Source organism: Anas acuta, chromosome 2 (genome assembly GCF_963932015.1).
Source record: "Anas acuta chromosome 2, bAnaAcu1.1, whole genome shotgun sequence".
Taxonomy (NCBI): Eukaryota; Metazoa; Chordata; class Aves; order Anseriformes; family Anatidae; genus Anas; species Anas acuta.
The window spans coordinates 8,764,378-8,786,726 of NC_088980.1; the positions used below are offsets into that span (position 1 = coordinate 8,764,378).

The 22,349-nt window shown below is 44.2% G+C and overlaps 1 protein-coding gene across 1 annotated transcript in view; it reads right to left on the bottom strand.

Annotated features, from left to right (window-relative positions):
• The window catches only part of CNPY1 (canopy FGF signaling regulator 1), a 44,077-nt gene extending 36,028 nt beyond the window's left edge, over nucleotides 1–8,049 (bottom strand). Inside the window, 2 exon segments of the mRNA XM_068673760.1 lie at nucleotides 1,652–1,754; nucleotides 8,036–8,049. Coding sequence (XP_068529861.1) covers nucleotides 1,652–1,754; nucleotides 8,036–8,049 — 117 coding nt within the window.
• Nucleotides 8,050–22,349: the final 14,300 nt, after the last annotated feature.

The following is a 22,349-nucleotide window of genomic DNA, read 5'->3' on the forward strand; positions in this document are numbered from 1 at the left end:
TTGAAACAATATAGAAATCAACGTGAAAAATAAACTACAGCGATTTAGATATTTAGTTTTCAAATCAGTTGACAGGCATAGCAAGGAAATGTTTTTGCCTCTGAAGAAATAAATGTAATAAAATACTGTTTAAATAATGTTTAAGTGATGTGGTGAAAGATGGGTTCGCGAACCCTCTGTTATGTTACCAATTACCAGTGCAAGACATGGATTTTGTTTAAGAAATGTGTACTGCTAATATTGGGGTCAACATATGAATAAACAGGAATGGCAGTATGCACTACAGCCAGACTTCATTAGCGTGTGCTTAGTTATCTGTACTGCCTTACTTCTTGCATCAATCCCAACTGCAGTCATCTCCCTTCTGTCCATAGGCAGGTGTGGACACCCATTTGTTCTCTTGCCCGTGTTCAGGACATCATTTGTGTATTGGAATGACTTTCTTGCCCAAGCTGAGGGGAGGCACACACACCCATTAGCCCAACACAGGAGTCTGACACCAGCCCAGGCTGTTGGAGGCAGCAAGGACCAGGGGTGCTGACCTGGGAGCAGCCCAGGAGCACCCAGATGCTATCACTTGTTTTGCTACAGACAAGTCACTGTGCCCTCCTTCCTCTTATCTGACCATAAACTGGTCTCTTGCCGTTGGACATGTTGCTGACTGCAATGGTACCCTGAGCCTGAAGATCTCACTGACAGTAAAGATAAACTTCTTGGAGTTACACTTGAGAAGACTCAGATATCTTGGACAGCTTCCAGCTCATCTTCTCTCCAGCTACTTTGTAAGGCTGTGGGCTCTTTCCAGACATAACTTCGGACAGCTTGGTCCTCAGTCCTTCTTGGTGGTAGTTTGGGAATAGACATGCAGAGCCAGGCCTGAGAAGCATCATCTTGAGAAGGCTGCTGCCATTTACAAAGAAGCAGCTTTCATCTTTATTATGCATTAAATACTCTCTTAAGCCTGTTAATTTACAGACAGAGATGATGGAAAAGTCCATTATCTGAGTCAACAACAATCCACTGAAATATTTGCTGAATGACCTAGCTCACCAAACACTTCCAGAGGCTTTTCTATTTATATGTATCTAGTATGATCTGTATTTTCCATGCTGCAAAGCACATGGAGTAAGACAAGCTCTGCTTCTGGAAGCTGGCAGCATGAGGGCTTGCTCCAGCAAAATGTTGACCACTCTCACTTCCCACCATGGGCAATGAAAGTTGAAGGTATCTGGCACCCATAAGAAGCCCATGGCTGTTGGCAGACACTATTCAGACTTCCACCACAGTGTCTCATCAGATAAAAGCCTCTCTTCAGGTAGTATATGTATTTTCACCCTCCCATTCTCTCTTTTTCTTCCTCTGTCTCAATAATGTGTGTAGCTCTGATTTATTTTTTATCAAGATTAACAATGGAACAATACTGCTTCAAATATTAAAAAGGCAAAGAAATGTAGGTACTGAAAAGGAAGGAAAATACCTCAATTTCAAGCCTAAAGATTACTTTGGGTCCCAGAGGAAGCAGAAGCAATTTAGTGGCTGATACCCTTAGCAAGAAAAAAGGTTGTAAGATTAAGACCAACTGCTGTTTGGATAAGTGGTTGGTAATTGCACATATCAGCAATTATGTGCTGTCATATCATTTTTCTGCTACCTTACTCCTCTCTTGTGTCCCGTCAGGGTTTACTTGGAATGACCCTACATCCATGGCCCTCTTTGGATTCACCTTCTTAATGTCATACAGCAGCGCCTCACTACTTCAAAGAGAAAAGAAGTCATTATTGCACGAGATGCCTGGTGGAGGTGCTCCTCCTCACTGATGTAGCTGGAGGCTACTTCTGTAATAACACGGCTTTAGGAAGAGAGATAGAGGAAGGCCTCCCTGACCTGCAGAAGGCCTTCTTGTCCTCCAGCCTCCCGTGGGGAGAAGTGTCGGGGGGGGGATAGTTTTAGCACGGAGAGGACTGGCTCTGTGTGTGGTTCCTGTGGCCCAAGCTGGGTGCAAGGGGAAGGTCACCCACAGGACCCTGTGCTGAAAATGTAGCCCCACGTGGAGATGGGTACTTGGGTCATGCCTTTGGGGGTCCCAGCAGCAGTAGGACCCCAGGGCTTGCCTTGGTAGGGGAAGCACATGCTACTAGGGCCACCGAATCCTCTTCAGGCATAAAGCAGGAGCCAACCAGAGGTGTTTCAGGGCTTTCAGAGGTGGTCCTTGCTCAGCAGAGCTCCCTTCCACAGCCTGTCAGAGGCCTTGCATCACTCAGAAGAGTGAATGCCATTACAAACACCTTTTGTCTCACAGAAGTAGCTGATTTCCCCACAAAGTGTCAAAAGATAACAAAGTCTGTTAGAGCTAACCTCATCTGCTTATTGCCTGAGGGAAGCCTCCAGCTTATCTGGCACTGGGTGCTCCCATGGAGCAGAAAATATTTAGCTCGCTAATCAGATTCGGGTTGGAGACGTAAGTGCTGTTGTCTGCAGCGAGCTCGCGCCATATCCAGAGAAAGCTGGAGGTTGCTGGCTTGCAGGTGGCTTGGTACTGACCCACAGCAATGCCCCTGAGGTCTGAGATCCCCCCATCTCTGTAAGGGCCTCTGTGTCGAGCAGCTCTGGGAAGGACCAGAAAAGCCCTGGGTCAGGATTCAGGAGCTGAATGCCCACGTCTAAGCAGTGATAGTGAGGTGCCACGTCACGGCACACGGCACGTAGAAGAGCTAATGCCCTTTGAAAAGCGGCTAAAAGATTCATCAGCACAGATGAAGATATGAGGGCTTAGGATTAGACAGCCTGTAGCTCCTGCCAAGAAATTGCGTGGAAGGTAGAAATGAATTTAAAAGGTTGAGTGGGGGCCAGCAAGTCAATAACTGAATAATCCCACCCAGATAGGAAACCAAAGCATAAACAAGAGTCTCCACATACTGACGAGTTAGCACTGGTTGCACTCTGGAAAGGATCCTAAAATAACAGAGATTCCTGGAGACAGAATAAACACATCTCTCAGTTGTCATCCCGAGCAGGGGTAATTGCCTGGATGTCTGATTGACTCGCTGCTAGAACCAAATATGTAGCTCTCTGACATGCTGTCACCCCCGTCTCTGTACACTGGAGATTTTTCAGTAAAGCACATCAGGAATCAAAGCAGACGTCCACAAGAAGAGATGCACCTCGACCTTGAACTTTAATCACTGGCAAAAGGCTGAAAATGAAGTTAAAAAAAAAAAAAAAGTGAAGTGACTGCATTCCTGAGAGCATTTAATCCCCGAATTCCCTGAGGGCTGGTGCATGTTCGATGCAGCCCCCAGGAGAGGTGGGCATAAGGTTGCAGCCCCTGCCTGAGGGCTGGGCAGTGAGTGGGGGCCCTTAACACCCTGACACTGAGATATTCGTAGGGATTTTCCATCAGTTCTGGAGGTGCAGGGGACGGCAGGGCTGCTAATGTCACATCAGTTTTAAAAAGTAAAAGAATGACCTGGTTAAACTCCAGGCTGGTCTGGGTCTGGGGGAGAATGGCACGATGATTCACAGATCAGTTAATAACAGATATGAAAAGTAATATGCTAAATTTAATGCAGTGTGAACTCATAAAGGTAACTTAGTTAACTTTAACTGGTAAGAGACTTCCATAAGATAATTTAATCGGTATTCTGTGATAGATTAGGTACTGGACTGAAAGGAAAAATTACATGGCCCATCTTAAGTGAAAGGAAAGCCTTTAAAGGTAAATAATATATATATATATACATACATACATATATATAAAGATGACTGGTTCTTGAAAAGTCCCAGTTTTCAGTTCTCTGTTTTGCATATTATACATCATTTGAGGTAAAAAATATGATCACTATCAGCAAATTTCAGAGAAGGCACAGACATTGGAGGTGTGATTCATATGAAAAGGATGATCCACTGATGCAGGGTGACCTGTGTCACTGGAAAATTGTGGTGGCCATCAGTGTGATCAGGCACCAAGCAATTCCTGGGCAAAGGAGGGATGTAAGACGAGCTCCACACAGGCTTCACTGAAACCAGCTGGGAGCAAGAGCTCAGAAAGGAATAATAATAATTAAAAAATCTGGGAAAAATAAGGAAAAGGCAGCGGGGAAAAGAGGGGTTGTGTCACCTCCCACCAGGGATGGGTGAAACTGCCCCCAGCTGGTACTCAAGCTGCCTTTTGCCCTCTTTCTTCCTCTGTCCCTCTCTTTGGGAAAAAAAGTCCCCTACCTCCACCCACCCAAGGACACCCAAGACCAAGAGCTTCTGTTCTCTCTCTGCATTTGAGGACTCATCTCAGCGTGACCTGATATCCATGTTAGAGCCAGCCTGTGTGGCTGGTTTGTAAACCTGTCGCCTCCTCTCCATCGTGCACAAAAAAAAAGAAGTGGTTTCTAACAGAAAACGCAGCTGAGCTATCACTTTGTGAGCACTACAAATACCTGTATACAAAGCAACTTGTCTAATTTATGTTCAAGATAGAAGTTTGAGATGTCAGAGAGTTTTATCTGAAAGCACCAGGCATTCATGCACAAGAGGATAACTTCCAGCCTATCTGCCTATCTGCTCAACTCTAAGCTCAGGGTAGATAGAGAAATCAAGCGGAAGGTAAAGTGGGCAGAAGAATGCAAAATGATTTCTGCAGGCAGAAAAGAACAGGATGTCCCTACCAGTACTGCCAGACTGAGTTTTGGGGAGAAAAGTGGCAATTACACAGCCTGTGCCTCCTGCCCTCGCATGCACAAGATGCTGAGTGATGCGCCAAGATGAGACAGGCAAAACCTGCACCTAAGGGTGGGGATGGCACAGGGCTTTGCTGCAGCTCCTTCTTGTTCTACCACCACCATCCTTCTCTTCTCTTTCCCTGTAGGAAGAATATTACAACAGCAGAGTGGAAAACAGACCTGGAGGTGTGTGGAATAGACGGGAGGAATCCAGACCAAAGAGAAGAGACAGAGTACTGGTAGTGCTGTTCAGGCCTCATTCAAACCACATCTGGATCTGGTCCAAGTTCTGCAGACCTCTAGGTCCAATATTGTGCTAGTGATGGCTGGAAATAAGTGCACAGTGAATTCCCTTTTCTTTCCCCAGTTTGTATATATATCATCAAGAATCTGTGCTCATGGAGACTGCAAAGCCAGAAGGTTCTCTGCATTCATTTACTTATTAAAACACAACAGATGATGAAGGAGGAGGAAATTTCTGGAGATTGGAATGGCTTTTTTTTTATTATTTATGTTTATTAATTTTCCTTCTGCCCAGTGAAGTCAATGCTCAATAGCATGTTGAGTTTTTCATATACCTTCATAAGTGGTGCTTTACACCACCCTGTACTAATACCTGGCACACTGACTTAAAGTGATTTAACACAGCCAAATGGATGAAATAACACAACATGAAGGGAGCCTGCAGGCAGCCCTGCCATTTCAGCCAGGCTGTGTCTGTCTGCCTGCTGGAGCAGAGCTTTGTCCAGGAGCTGTGCAGCACCTCGAGGCAGCCTGAAGAGATGGATGCTGCCCCCCTGCCTGGCCAAATGGGACCTCTCTGTCTCAGCAGTGTGGGACAGGACACGCCACCCCTTTCTGCCCAGCTGTCAATGGGATGGGTGCTCTGTCTCCCCAGAATCCCTCTGTGCAGAAGTTGGATCCTGGGGCTGATATTTTAAACTTTCATTTTCCTTTCAAGTGCCACTTGGATTTATTTTTTCCTCTCTTCTATGTTGTATCATATTAAGTGCATTCAACTACAGGGAGTATCAGAAAATATTACCTAAGCTTGAGAATAGATTTGCTCTCAAGTGACATCTTCCAATACTACTGATTTATACCCTTTTCTTGCATTGATCTGTTGGGAGACTTCATCAGCTATATCTGACATAAACACTGTATCATTCTGTATTGCCTTATACCCTAGAAATCCACTCAAATCCCTTTGCTCCTCAAATTAAAGCAAAATGCATTACAGTGTCCTGATTTCCTTCTATTCTTGCATTTGCATTTTTGTATCATGCTCTAGATTACTCACTTATATTTTGGCATAAGCATCTCCCTGTTCATTTAAGAATACTGCCTTTAATCTTTTTTACACCTCGAAGTACACAAAATCTCTGCCCAAAGTACAAGTGGCGACATTTGGTTCCCGCAGCGGTTGAATTTCCAGAAAAGTTATTTACAGAAAAAATCATGTTGCTCAGAAGCCTTCTTGCAGGGATGTCCCATGGACACCTAGGATGGTCTCACAGCTCCACACAGTATGTGAGGTTCGTCTGCAACACTGCACATTCGTGAAGGGACTTACTTGCTCAGACTGCAGCTCTGTGGCCAAAAGGTTTTAGCTATGTGGCTGTGCTGGGATGCCTGGGTTTCACAGCAGCTTACCCACTCTTTTGTTCTTTTTTCATTTGCCTGCAAACAGCTTTCTGATGGCAGGAATAGAGCAGTAGCTGCAGGTTGTACTTTTGCTGCAAGAGATTGGGTGGATTCATTATGTTGTTCTTACTTTGAGCATCTTGTGGTCAGCAGAGAGACCTGCTACTGTAATTCTTAGGAAATATAACTCTATAAAAGTACACCTAATAATATACCTAATAATTTGGTGGTTTGGGTGGGGTTGGACTTCTTTGTGTGTGTCTCTACATTAATTCTTAAATTTATCCTGTGCTGGATCTCCATGTAGGTCCCATGTTTGCCCCAACCATATATTAATATGAGTATATTGGAAATGTATTCAGCCAGCCAGAGCCCCAATTTCAGCAAAACTACACAATATAAATGAAAGGATATACATATATATATATATATATTTTTTTTTTTTTTTTTTTTTTTGAAAGATGAATTTCAAACCTTTCTGAGGTGTTACATGCCAGACATGGTGGTTCAGAATGACTCCATTTGATAGCCTGTCTAGATAACCTGGCATACCCTTCTAGATTTTCCCAAATTATTACACACACACACACACAAACTATTTGTTAAAGTAAAGCTGGTAGAGGACTTCTGTAACTTATGGATACATCATCCGATGGGTGGGAGGGAACAGAGAAGAGGTAGACTTTATTCCAGATAGGGCTGAGATTGCCAGGTTTAGAAATGACCCTATGATTGTTTACTCTGAAGTTCAAACATCCACCATAAGACTTCTGAGACCTGACCCAAAGATCTGAGCACCACAGGCCCTAAAGGTAATCAGAGCACAGGGACACTAAAAATGCCCACTCATGCCGCTCAGGACAGTGTCCCAAGAAACGTCTTGAAAGCTGGAGTCCCAAAAAGCAGCAAGCAACCCACATCACCAAGGGTATCACTGATGTACCCGTGAGGAGAACATCTTCTGGAATCTCCCACAAAGTACCCCTCACTGGCCAGATGGCATAGAAGAGCAAAAGATGTTATAGCTGTTAAAAATTAACAAAATTTTATATCCAGCCTAAGCAGAAGACTCCCATCCCTGCTAACATCCACTGCGAGAGGAGCACGGACAGACAGAAAGACAGGGATAACAAAAATATCTACATTGTGCCCATCAGAACTAGCAAAATGCCATGGTATATTCATTGCAATATTTGTTTAAAGTTCAGAAAATTCCCTCCAGTAATATAATGGGTGATAATTCAATGTATTTATGTTTTTAAGGCATGAAGACTAGCTTTAATTTTCCTCAACTGTGCCTCTATTATTATTGATCTACTTATCTTCTATAAAGATCATCTAAACTACACTTCTATGGGGAATGTGATCTTTGGCCATGTAGGGCTTTGCAATTATCCAGTTCTGAATGAACTTGTTGTTAAAACATTTTTTAAGTCTAATGAAAACATTAGATCAATTCCTAGCAGTGATAGTTGTCATTAAATCAATAGCGTGGGTAAGTCCATTACACTGATATTTGACACGAACTGCTGAAGGTCTGCTAACAATGAGACCATACTGAAGTGTGTCCTCTGCTAAGCATATTTCCTACAAGATAAAAATCTGTTAAGTCTACAGTAACTGAAACTTTTCTTCTTTAACTAAAATAAACAGATATCCGAAATGTTACTGTAACTCACCCGAGGACCACCATGATCACGCAGGTTTTGGAGCCAGTTCTTTTATCACACCTCTATCACAGCTGTGCTCCCAAATCAGTTACAAAGGCTTTTTGATTGTTTATCTGTACGGCTCACAAAGCATTTCCTAACGAAATTCTGCTAAGCATGAAAGACCCAACCCTACCCCCTCCGAAAACAACGGCGCTGTCACTGGTTTCAGTGGCAGTGGGACCGTTCCTTGAGTGCCTGGGAAAGGAAAGGTCTTCACAAAGAGGAAGAGGAATATATCTTTGCATATCCCCATGGCAGCTTGCAGGGGAACAAAATAAAACCAGATCTATCCAGATCTATTTCCCCGTACAGATTTTTATTTTTATTTGTATGTACCATTATATTACAAATGGGAAAGATTACTGAAAGATATTTGGGTCTTTAAACATTTTTGCTGTAGCCTGCAAACACGCTGCGTACTCCTAACATGGGTGCCTCAGAAACAATATTGCTATCAACTCAATACTGCAAGAGTTTGACATCTGATGTACTTAATATATATTGGGACTGCTACCATGAAAGAAACACAACATTTGAAAAATTGGCTATTTGATGGGAATGCTGCAGTTCAGATAAGAGCCATTCAGCATGACTTTTCTTACAATTTATAAAGCCAATAATATTTCAGTTGTGGTATGTGGCATTTGCTCACAAAGTTGCAGTGAGTACATAAATGTACCAGGAAACAATGGTCATTGACAACTCTCTGGCTTAAAAGGCCACTTTGAAATGAAAATCTAAACTATTTTATCTGAAAGATGCTAAATATTTACTGAGGGGTGGGCAGAGGATTAGAGAAACTTCATCAAACAATTGTAGGAAATTTTTGTCCACAGAAATCGCTTTTTTTTTTTTTTTTGTAAACGAATAAACTAATTGATAGAAAAAAAAATCAGCTGGGACGTTCTGCGATACTTTGGCTTCTGCAATTCCTACAGCAGGAAATCCCGGCTAGTGCAGAAGTGGGGGAGGCACCCAAGCCGAGGAGGGTCCTGCCCTGCTCTATGCTATGGCTCCCACTAATGGCAGCAAGGGAAAGCTCATTCTGTCCAAGCAGTAGGGAGAGCAGAAAAAAAAAAAAGCTTTACAAAATATTCTTCACCCCATTTTTAGTCTTTATTTCTTAAATATCTAAAAACAGAGTTGCCAACCAGATGGCCCTGCATCGTTTCAGCGTTGAGAACGTAAGAGCTAAAGAGAAAACAATCTGAACGCCGGTCTCTTTGGGTGGGTTTTATCTCACCCTCAGGCATGTACAACGTAGACTTCTGGAGCTGAGCCACCTCATTGCAGCCCGGGGGAGATTCTGGGGTGACTCTTGTTACAGTCCCACCTATTTTGGACACAGGATGAGTCAGGTTCTGGATTTCACTGCCGGATCCTGCCTGGCCCATCCATGGAGCTGGGGCAGCCACTTCCCGTGCCTGGGGGAGGTTGCCCCAGTGGGACCATGCAGGAGGCAAAGCCCTTCTGCTCCTCCAGAGAGGAGGGTGGAGAATGAAAGCAGGGTGTTTGCAGGGATCCCCTTTAGGGAGTGTGGTCAGGGACTAGGAGGATCTTGTGGGTCGTGAATTGGGGACCATAAGGTTCTTGTTTGCCTTTGAGGAGAGCTTCATCCTCTTCACATGACGCTGGGGGATTTGTTCATGTCCATGCTGCAGTTCTGTTGCAAGAGGGGAAAGTCCAAAAACCTCAGGTGAGAACCAGTAACTGCGGGAGCAGATGGACAAATGTGTTTGTCTTACATTTCAGTTCTGAGCACGACAGAGATTATCAAAACAGCTGAGTAATTTTCTGTCGGTAACGCCACAGAGATATCTCACCACAATCAGGCGCTGAGACCAGGTGCAGGCTGTCCTTGGGTCCCACTTCTAAACCTCAGATACATTTTTATAAGGCCACTGACTCAGGGAATAAACATGAGAGGATTACAGCTAATCAGATAAGTATGTCTTTATTTAACTGTAACATCAAAAATTAAGCTTGCGGTATGTTCTTAAGAGATAGAGTCTTCAATCTAACACAAAGATTATTTTAAAAGATTTTTTTTCATTCTAATTAAATCGTGTTGATTTTATTTGACGTTTGATTTTGAGAGAAACTCCAGTGTTTCTCCCCGTCACTGTCTCTGACATGTTTGTATGCAACTTGTCACAACCAAAAGGCTACAACGCTCTTGTATTTTAGCTTCTCTGTGGGCTGTACCCATACAGCTCAGCCACAAGCCTGTGTGCTGCTCAGCCACTCAGTCATTTCCCTCCGAAAGGCTGGGTTTCTGCCTGACTTGCAAATAGCATCATGCACTCATGCATGTGTACAAACAGGGAACGCAGACCTACTTGTCCCCATGCACAGCACCATGGCTGTGGGTGTATAGACAAGAGCGAGTGGCCGAGGGGAGGAAATATCCCTCCATTTCTGCAGCTAGTGTTTATTGTGATGTATTTTCTGGTTTATGGGTGAAGGCCTGGGCCACTCTTGTGGTCCGGCTCCCCACCAGTGCAGCACATCCCCGCACTGGTGGCACTGGAGGAGGTGGAGGAGCAGAGCTCGTCCTTGTGATGGCAACGTGCAGGGCTACAGTGGCATAGCTTCTCATGGTGCCCTTTGGGGACCTCCTTCAAAACAAGCACGCATAACTGCAGAGTCCAAGAAGGAACTTGTAGAACTACTCCATATGTTAAAAAGGAGCATAAGCTCTTCAGAGACTTGGGCTGACGTGCCAAACTATAAAAGAGCTAAAAAACAATGCTGAGCTATACAGAAGCAATTACACAAATATATCAAGGTTGCAAATCAGGACCTCAGAAACCAGAAAACACAGGCATTGATGTCGGCTGGGAAAGAGCCTGGTGTCTACTGAATTCCCCTCTCATTCCTTGCTGAATCTGGAAGCAACACAGTGGACGAGGCAGGAAATTTGAGGAGGAGAAAGAAGACATGATGAAGGCAGCTGAATGGTGTCCTGGGGAACTGGCTGCTATCTCTGTCCCTGCTGAAGAGTTTCTCTGAAATACTGCCAAGTCATCCAAGCCATACATCGAAAGCTTTGTCTCAGTAATTGTGTGGGTTTTATTTTGTGAATGCATAAATTAACGCCCCAAGTTCTGATTCACAAAACTGCTGAGCACTCGGTGCTGCGAAAGAAAACAAGGGCACTGTCCTTCCGGCGCATAAAGTGCTAGAGAACGTGAAGTGTTCTGCAAAATCAGGTCATTAGGCATGCAAATTGGGTCATCAAAATTAGTGGATCTTTTTGACATTAATCTCTCTAGACTTCTTCCTGGGAAAACAGGGAGATCCCATACCCTACAGGAGAGTTGTGAACTAAATTAATTTAATGTTTGTTTCCCCACCAGCTCCCACTCCATCTGATGCTGATGCTATTTGCATGTCAGGCAGGCTGTTTCCATTGCTTCCTCATTTGCTGCAGTCACTGAGGACATGGTGGAAGTGTTGATCTTTGCTGTTCTGGTGCGGAGCATCACCAGCCCCTGACAGAGAGGGATGGGGAGCCCTGCCTTGGCCCCACAGCCACAGCAGGCACCAGCAACAGATGGGGCAGTCTATGTGCTGAGCACAACCATTTCCAGCTCCCAAATTTTCAAAAGTGGTCATAGTTGAACATTTTTTCACAGGTTCAGAGTATCGTGAAGGCCAGGATGACATCCCCACTGCCAAGCTTTGCTCCAATGCGTAGAGGTCTTCGGCAGCACAAGCAACCTTTGGATGCACCTACTTGTCAAGGTGCTTCTGCCAGCTCCAGATTTCATTTAGACAAGCCCAAGTCTATTATTCCCAAAGTAAAACACTAAAACTCACACCACAGATGTTTAAAGTAAGCAGTTCTCGGAACAAAGAGGTTATTCAGCTTGAAAAGACTTAATACCTACGGAGAAGTGCTAATGGCTCAGCTCCCCGCTTCTCCAGTCGCTGGCATCTGCGGGCCGTCTCGGTGGCTGCTCAGCCTGCCGCCCCGAATCCTGCTGCTGGCGGAGGAGGCAGGGTGGGACCTCTCAAAACTGTTGGGCTTACATCACCCAAGGCTTTGTCAGGGGATTCGGGGAGGGAGGTATGGCTGCATCTGAAGCCACGGCGTTCATCAGGGAGGACTTATTTCAATATGTTGTTGAAGCTATCTGATGTCAGGTTATGTGTCTCAGGGGGACACGTGTTTCTTGTAGTTTGTTATGCCATCTGTTAAGAAATGCAGCCACTTGTCTCTCTGCTGCACGACCACAGATGGGGAGTTTTTCCCCCTGTGTACATTACTGTCAATATATGCCAAAGCCTTGTTATCCGGAGCCAGGTGGAATCACCACCAAGACGAGAGCGCCTTGGAAGAAGGGTGCTGCCGGGGTGCTCCTGGATACCAGGGCTCACAGCACACAGGCAGGCTTCGTGAACAAAGCCAACCTACCACGGCTGGGTCAGACATGTCTGCAAACCCTTCAGCCCATCCCCAAAATCCTTCCTGCTTGCACGGCTCCAGAAATGGAGCTTAAGGAGAAGGTCATGCATCTCTGGTGGTGAACGTGCGACATGGCGTGCAACCTCGCGGTTAGGTTTGGGTTGTGACTCTCCTGTGGCTGGACAGTGTTTGCCCCAAATAACCATCTGACAGACCAGCAGTGGCAATTTCAGATTCAGAGAAAACACAGAGCTGTAGCTGCTGCCTCTGTGGAGATGGTGCAGCTCTCAATAAAGCCTTGGTGTGCGCTTAACTAAACATCACATTTCCAGGCCTCCAGACTGCAGTACGCTGCTGCCTGACCCAGCGAGTCCTGCAGGGGAATAAACAAACACAACGGGCACAGAAAGTCCCCCAATGGCCATAAGCAGCTATTGATTTAAGCATCAATACCACTCCTTTTCCAGAGTTGATTATCACACCTTTTAATATCGAGCTGACACTTTTCCAGCATGACTGGATCTATTCCTGAGTCTGTGGGCTGCGATTTTTAAAGGGGAGCTTTACAGAAGGGGGACTGTAAGTGAAAGTTTTATTGAAAACTGGAAGTTTTACAGAAAGGGGACTTTCATTAGGAATGAACATTTTACAGAAAGGGGACTGCAAAGCCAGCCAGTTGGGATCACCCTCAATTTGCTGATCTCTTTCACATCCTTGGGGAAGGCACAAGGCAGCATCAGGAGCAGCAAAGTGCCTGAGCTCCTCTCCCTGGGGACAAGGAAGCACTCTGAGGCCGGTGGTTGTACCAGAAAACTGTGATCATGTCTGAAAGCTGAGCAAAAAGGTATTTTTTTCCAAAAGCATTAGACACATCTTCCCTCTCCATCCCCAGCTCGGTTCCTAGATGTGGCTCAGTACTTCAGAAACTCAGTGTACAAGCTCTGGCCTGGGATGATGATCAGCAATAGGGAGGTTCTGGAGATAGCAAATCAGAATCATAGAATCACAGAAAGGTTTGGGTTGGAAGGGACCTTAAAAATCATATAATCCCACCCCCTGCCATGGGCAGGGCCCCCTCCCAGCAGCCCAGGCTGCCCCCAGCCCCATCCAGCCTGGCCTTGGGCACTGCCAGGGATGGGGCAGCCACAGCTCCTCTGGGCAGCCTGGGACAGGGCCTCACTGCCCTCATGGTAAAGAATTTCTTTTGAATATCTAATCTAAATCTACCCTCTTTCAACTTAAAGCCATTACCTCTTGTCCTATGACATACCCTCTCAAACAGTCTCTCTTTATCATTCTTCCAAGCCCCCTTTAACTACTGAGAGGCTGCAGTAAGGTCTACCTGGACATATACTTGTCTGTCGGATTTTTACAGAAAAATGCAACTTTTGATTGATGGCTCCTGCAGTGGAAAGGCATGTGCTGTAGGCAAAGTTCCCGCTGGAGCTCAGAGAGGATGTCAGGATCCGTGCTCCCATGTCACACTGCAAGGTAGGGCTTTAATTTACCAAATAACATAAACAAATCAAAGAGTTAAAATATTTAAATATAATACTGTGAGTAATAGAAAGGACATCTTAATTTACAGGTATCTTGTTTTGTTCTGTCACAATTTAAATGTGCACAGGCCCATATAAAAAAATAATACATAAAACCACAACATCTTCCAAGACAATTTTCACAAAACCAGGAAAAAAGTTACCTTCCAGCATACACATATGTCTTGGAGGCACGTAAAGCCCCATACCTAGAGCAGCCACCAGTGCTCTGCTTGCCGTGAGCTTTCAGCAGGGATTTCCCATACACATTTCTGGTGAGTGCCCACAAGCGGCACCTGCCCCTCTGCTGGCACTGCAAGGAGGCAGCTGGAGGATCCCCCAGCGTGGGGAGGTTCAGCTGTGGGTCCGGACACACCACATTCAGCAGTGCTTACGTGAAGCCCCACATAGCTGAAATTTTCCCCCACGTCCCTTGCAGCTGGGAGGCTGCCAGCCCTACATCTGCCTCCACCAGCAAGGGTCCCCTAACAAGTATTTGGACTCCGAAAAATAAAATAAAAATCAGGGACTTGGGAGAGAAAGGATTAGGCACAGCCCTTAAAGAAAAAAAAAATAAAAAAAATAAAAAAAAAAAAATAAAATAAAAATAAAAAAAAATAATGTATTTGTGTTTTAATATTCTCGTTTGTCTTGAGGGAACTGCCCAACTTTGCAGACAGTACTCGGGGAGAGGGGACAGCCAGGGGTCACCTCTAGTGGAGGCTGAGGTGAGCCACGGGCCCTCCACCCTGCATCTGTACAGCTCCCCAGACAGACCCAGGCTGCTGGGTTTCATGGCTGCAAAAGAACCGTGCAGCAGCTGGAGGAGGCTGTGAGGGACATCTCTTCCAGCATGTCACTGAAAAAAAAGGAGATAAAATGGAAGGGAGAGAGGAAAAGTGGTGGGGAAGCCAGGATGGAGGAGGGGGGAATAGAAGTAGTGGGAAAGAAACATCAGCTTTCCATCCTGAAAATGAGTGATTTTGGAGAGACATAATAATTTTGCTTTTACAAAAAATATATATATATATATATAAATAACTACACACAACCAAATGGGGAAAAATACTAGGCCAACTAAAAGTCATAGCCTACTCATTTTTTTAGGCAAATGAGCAGCAACACAGCAACTTCTGTGTATCGATCCTTAGGACACAGCGCTGCCCCCATTCCTGTCAAAGGGGACAGGGGATTAGCTCCGGCGCTGAGGAGCTGACACAGGCAGGCCCTGCTGCTGGCAGATACAGGCCAGTTTATGACTGAGGCTGGAAAAACACGGATGAAAGCAAATTTGTAAGAAAGATGCTCTAATGAAGATGTATAGAAGGGCTGTAATGCCACGGAGCCTCCTGATAGCTAAGGCCCTGATCCTGCAAATTAAACTAAGCGGTGAAGTTAATCAGATGCATAAGCGTTTGCAACATCAGTGTTTTTTTTTCCCTTCCCCAAATGAGCTAAATTCAAAAAGGCTCAGTTCAAATTACGCGGAGATATTAGCCACGTTGGTTCTTTCTGAGAGGTGGTTTATTCATTCAGGGCGCACGGAGCGGAGCAGCACGCCTGGCATGGTTAGTGATGCATGAACCTGGAGGGGGAAAATTCCCTTTGCATTCTATTCACAGCCAAGTTTCAAAACAACCCAGGCTGCTGCCTCAGCAGCCAAATGGGCAATTTTCCAAGCCTAAAAGTCAGCAACAAACCAAAGTGTTAATGCAGCTTTGTTCTCCCTTGAAGCTGGCCGCGTACCCTTGGAGCCTTCCCTCGGATGATGCTTCCCCCTCCGCGTCTTCTCATCCTTGGCAGTCTCTTCCACTCCAAGAGCAAAACCATGATGGTGCATTTCCTTGCTCTCCGCCCAGAAGCTAGGGGTGAAAACCTCAGGGTCGCCAGAGAAACGTTTGGTTTGTGGCAAAGCTATAAGGGAAAAAACTAAAGCAATGCACCTGTGGAAGAGGAGAAGGAAAAAAAAAAAAAAAAAGGCGGCTCTGTGACAGTGTATCTCCTATCTCTGGGGTAAGTGAAAGCTGTGGCAGTGTGCAAATGTGTGTTAATGGCAGTCGTGGCAGGGGAACATACAGGAGCCACCCTGAGCACACCTTCATAGCAGGGAACGAAATGCAGTTCTTCCCTAGCTCAATGCAAAAAAAAAAATCCTGCTTGCAGTTTGTACACCTGAAAGCTGCTGCTGAAATCCTCCCCGTTGCACAACGCAGAGTGTTGTGTTCAGAGACAAACTGTCAAAAGCTGAAAAGGCAAATGGGACTGAAAAGCACTCTCTGGAGCAGGTAACAGTGATCTTAACACAAAGTGAGCAAATATCCGAGGCCAGGGGACCTTGGTGTCCCCATGTGCAGCCATCAGTGTGCTGATAAGACCTTCCACATGTAGCACACAAGTGGTGATGGTGGTTTCATGTTTCAGCAAATTTACACAGAGCACAGCAAAGCACCTGAGCAGCATCCATTAGGCGAGCTGGTAAGGTTTGTGGGGTGTGATTCGGGGCTGCTTCTCCCACAGCAAAATGCAGGCGATGTTGGGATGGGGTGGGTAAGCTATGCTTAATAAACAGCAATGCATCAGGACTGCAATAAGGGGCAAAATTGTGTAAAACACTTTAGAAAAAAAAAAAAAAAAAAAAAGGCATTTATTCAAGCAAGAATGCTACACCTAGGGGCAAGAGGGATACAAAAAGAAGTGAGCAAAAGGCTCTTATTTTTTTCCACCATCTTTAAGTGGTTGAAATGAAAAATTTTAAACTTTTTTTTTTTTCTATTGATTTACATTTTTTCTCAATATGTACCCTTTCCATTTTCTCCTGGCTCTTCGAAGATTCATTTTACATCCAAGCATTCTGGCAACTTCCTGGACTAGTCCTGCCTAGTGGATATTGCCATCCCATGCCACAGCTGTACTTGGGTCTTTAACAGCTAGTTTGTGCTGAATTATTATAACACATTTAGACACCAAGAATGCCTATAAATGTTTCACTGTGCATAACCTGAATTTAAGGGTAACCCCACCAAAGTTGCTACCCATGACTTGAATTTTGCAGCAGGAGCAAAGGACCTAAACTTGTCTTTGAACCTTGGTCCCAAACCAGTCGAAGCAAGACAGCATTACTCGCATAGGTATTGCTTCTAGTTCCCCAGCCACAAACCTCTGGAAAGTATTTTCTCTAAAACTGTTCTTTTTGCCTTGTTGGTCTTGGTTCTGCGTATCTTACTGTCATTCTTGGAGGTAAATACAGTGTTAAATGGACTTTTGTTCTGACCTTGTGCACAACTTCTTAAATGTCTGTAGGACCAAGACCCAGCTTTTCAAAACTTCAGAGGTCTGGAAGCTCTGCAAAGGGAAAGATAGAACAGAAAAGTAAATGCTATCAATCTAGAAATGTTTTTAAACTTTCTCCATTTTTCCCTGTGCCATTCATAATTACAGAAAAATATTAAGTAGCAACAGAGTGGTGAGAGGAAAAGCAGATGGAAAAGGGAAAAGATAATCCTAATATCTCATGTTATTTCCTACAAAGCAAAAAGAGGTGAAGTGAGTATGAAAATTTTCTAAAGGAGTGAAAAGAAATAAATGGCAGGAATGATTAGAAAAACAAAATGCTGCCCTATTTCAAACTCACAAGAGAAGAACTGCTATTTTTTTTTCTTAATTCATTAAACACAAATTAAATCAGTTCAATGACTTCATGAGGTAACCTTTTCATTCCAGTCTAACCCCTCCGCGTCACAGTGCCGGATGAAGGGGACATGGAAGGAAAGGAAGAGGGGGGTTCCTGGAGTGCTTTGTGCCGGGGCTATTTTGGGTTGCATAGCAGCCTGTGGACAACCATGGGCAGCAGCTATGAGCTATAGCAACGCGTGGGGCGACTGCTGGCAGGCACACCAGCCATTTTGCCCAGAAATGCAAAGATATTAAGAAGCTATTTTTGTTCCCGCGTCTCGCATTGAGCTCCTGGGAGGCAGCAGACAAGACCTGGCACCGACTTGCTCCTTGGTCTCTATCAGCCGAAACTTCCACACCCAGAACTCAGAGACACCTGCCCCACGCACGTGTTTTGCATTCACGGAAACAGACCCACATTTTCAGAGATCGCTCTTTTCTTACAGTCAGAATTACAGCAAACGCTGCTTGTACAACAGCACTCCACAATAGCTGCTGGACCAAGATCAAGTTGTTACACAGGATGCTTAGTCCAGCAGGGCCTGGCTTTCAACCAGAAGTGTTCCTAGCTTGCAGCAGAAGACCTCTTTTGCTAAAATCAGGCACAAAGCAGCGCTGCCAGCACACTTTGTTGCATGCTCTGAAAGCAAGTCTTTAACACAGCTCCACACCTGCTAATGTAACTTTAAGGGTTTGGGAAAGCACAGGCTTAAAAACTGGCTGGAACTCATGCTATCAGTGCCTGAGATGCTTGTTCTTGAGTCAATTCATACTGACAATGCAAAAATATAAGTGAGCAGGCTCCAAGATGTCCGATGCAAGGCAGCAGAGAGAAGGGCTCTGAGCAGGCAGCAGTGGCTGGTAGCTCAGCCCCCAGCCACCCCCAGCTCCATCAGCTGGAGTTGCCACCTCACCCAGAGCCTCGGGATCTCTCTGGCAAACCCAGACTGTTGGGGCTGGCACGAAGCAGCACTTGCTGACCTGTTCCTGCTGATGTGAAGGGCTGGGAAGGCTGGTGACCTGCCCATGGAGCCCCAGGCAGGCAGGCAGGTAGCACAAGGGTGAGGCTGGAGCTGGAGTCACCACGGTGAACTACAAGGACAAGACCTCACGGGAGACTTCCTCCTTATGGGATTTCTGGGGAATGCAGGGTGAAGCTTATTTTGATGCTAATTTTGTGACAGGACTGTGGCGTGGGGCCTGTGGCAGCTGCTGAGGCCTGCTGGTGGCAGGGCTGGCCCTGCCCCCTTAGGGACTGGGAATCCTCCTTTGGGTCACCAGCAAAAATAAAGTCTTACAGGTGCATTACCAAGATGTTTGGTGATGAGTGTTGTCCTTTTCACAACCTTACCCTACACCAGTCCTGTTCATGATTTGACTTCCTCCAGTCTGTGTGTTTAAACACTCTGAGCCCAAGGTCACCTAAAATACCTATATCACACTCACTATCATTCATTCGCTTTATATTTTCTTGCCTAAATCTCTTACATTGGTTATTTCCCAGCTTTTCTTTCCATAGGTCTCCAAGATTGGAAGGGACTGTGACAATTATTTGATCTCATTTCCTCCATTAAACAGGCAAGACTTTCATCAAGTCCTCTGCTGAGTCTATTATTTCTGGCTAAGTTAGGAAACGTCATTAAGTAAACAACCTGTTTCTGATTTAATGGCTTCTACTGGTGTGGAAGCCATCACTTTGTTAGGTATAAGTAAATACATGCATTGTGTGTACACATTTCTTTTTGAGACTACAGAATTTACAGATTTCCCTGTAGGAATGACCCAAGAATATCCAGTACAGGAAGGAATTGTAAGAGAAGCTTCTGTAGTTAACTGAAATAAATAGATGGAATATGGATCAAAAACCCACTTCGGATCTTACTCATTAAATAACTTCTGTCCTGGAGTGAGGGAGTGGGCTCCCATTTATGTTAATGACCACAGGTTGATCTGAGTGGTCTGTTTGACACTTAGCTACCAGCAGTGTTCCCAAGACACAGCCCGTTATTCTCCAGAGGTAGGTGCAGAATTGCTTCAGAAGATTCAAAAAATAAACAAAACAAAATAAAATACAAACAACCGACTAATAAAATAAAAATCAAGTGAGCTATGTTGCCCAGGACAATATGGAGAGCTACAGAGGAGCAAGTAAAGGTTTTATCTATCTAATTTACTAGACCTAATTCTGTACTCTAGATTACTGAGTAACCTAGCTCCTGGTACCAGGAACAAGAAGATCCATGATATATGTAAAGAAGTCAAAGTTCTTACTTAAGAAGTAAAACATATGCAGCTATGGAAAGGTTAAGTGAGTGCTCACATACAGAAGATGAGCTGTGTCTTGTTTTTACAGGAATGTCCAGGTTTGGAGTGAAGGCCAAGCAAGCAATCATTAAGGAAGCTAAAATGATGACCAAACTGCTACCTAAATGTTCTAAGCAGTTTGTCTCTGTACAAATTTATCAACAGTTCAAATGAATGTCTCTGCATTGCTGATATGAAACTATTTGGTTGTAGCAGAGGTGGATTCTGTTGGGAAAAATATGCATTTTGGTTTCTGGAAAATACTGAGTTTATGCAACTGGGTTGGGTTCTCAGAACTACAACCTGTGCTAGCAAGCTGCTCTTCAGGACTCCAAGGTCATAGATTGGCAGGACAGGGCACAAATCTCAAGTACATATTGGTAAGATATCTTTCCCCCTTTGAAAGTAGTGGGGTGCTCATTTCAGGACGTAAAATGCCTTCCTTATCATCCAGCTTTAGGTGTTGGATAACAAATTCTGAGAGTGAATAAACTATCTCAAAAATGGACTCTCTGCAGAAATCACACCAGAAATGAAAGAAGGTCACTGAATCAATCTGGCTCACCCCTGATTAGTGATAGATGCTACTGCTAGATAGCCCTAACTGCTGCCAGCTTGTTCCCTGAATATTTTGTCTTTAATATCAAGGAGATTGAAGCACAAATCTATTGCCAGTGTTGGAGTTATATTGAAGGTGACATCACATTTCTTATAATCTGGAGCAAGCAACATTGCCTCTTCAAGCCATTATTTCCTTTTCCATCTTCTCTGTTTTACCCTTTAGGTTGTCATTTTGTTAGGACAGGAACTGTCTTACCCTGACCTTGTGCAGCACCTTATGAAATGGGATGAAGCTATAAGTAACCCTTTTGATTGACACTGGAATGTTAAAAATAACACAGAGAAAATGGAAATTGAATGTTAAGCGTCGAACACTTACTTTTTTTTTTTTTTTTTTCCATACTTTTGAAGGAAAGCTGAAGACTTCATTTCACCCACCTTGGCTTCTCAACAAAGTTGAGTCAAAGGATGTCACCACGGCTGTGATTCTGATAGCAGACCACAAGAACAGCCACTTACCAAACAGCACACAGCCTGCTCTGCTCCTGTTCCTGAGACTGCCCAGGGGTGCGAGGTGTGGGTAATTGTCCGCCCAAGTCCCAGCTGCCACCGCTCTCCCTGTATGGCATGGCATGAAGTCAGCATGCTGGATAGCAGGCGCTGCACAGTATAGTCATATAGTATCCATATGTCTGTGGTCTTCATATGGACACCTCTAATCCTCCAGTGGCTCGTGACTCATTATTTTTTTTTTTTTCTTTTCTTTAAGCAGATGAGAAATGTGTTTGTCTACCTAACAGGTAAAAATGAAGCTTGTTCCGTACTCTCAAAAGATTTTCTTAACTGTCTTGCTGCTATTTAAAAGAATTTTCAAGGTATTTTGCTGTTTGAAGTTGAAAGCGTTCCTGTCTTGAAATATTTGTCTAAGCTTAGTTTCTTTGTCTAACTACATCAGTAAACTGATGTGTGACCCAAACATAATGACTGCATTTTTACATCAGTAAAACTTCAAAGGAGCACGTTCATTGCAGACTACAAAACTGTCCTAGAATATTCACTGACATACTCTACATCAGGAAACACATACATATTCATTAGTAGTTTTTATTTATCTTCAAAACACTACAGTAATTTGATTCTGAAAGAGCAAATCAACTAGTAGGCAAAAAAAAAAAAGCCTTTGTATTCAGCCAAGACTCTTCCAGAGCTTCTCAGGAAATGATTAGTATTACTGCAGTTGTACTGAGTAGACAGGATTATTAATTAAGACATATTGGTTTGCTCTGGTGCACTCTATCCTCAGCAGAAGATCTGTCAAGTTATTGTAGTTTGTACAAAAGTTTTCTCTGCATACCAATTCTCATTTTTCTAAAAAGAAAACTCACCTGAGGTCTTCACACTTTTAAAGATCTCAGGGCTACATTCACTGAAAACAATAGCAAAACTCCTACTGACCATAATCTGAACAGAGTCAATCCATAAGTATATTTGTTACAGGCTTGAAAGTATCTTACTATCCCTCCAATAAACAATCTGTAACTCTAATAGATAACTATTATAAGAAATAATAGTACATCCTTCAAAATCTTTGGGTGAAAAGAGGGTTTTTCTTTCTGGAGTGAAAATAAAACACACCACAAAATCCCCCTGTTCTGGGGGTAACAGTTTAGTGAGCCAGGCCACTCAGGGTCAGAGGGGAATCTCTGACCTCTTCTCTTTACTACAATGGGTACAGCCACTGAGTTCAGTCTAGGATTGCTTTTTCATTGATTTTTGTTTTTGCTTTTTTGTTTGT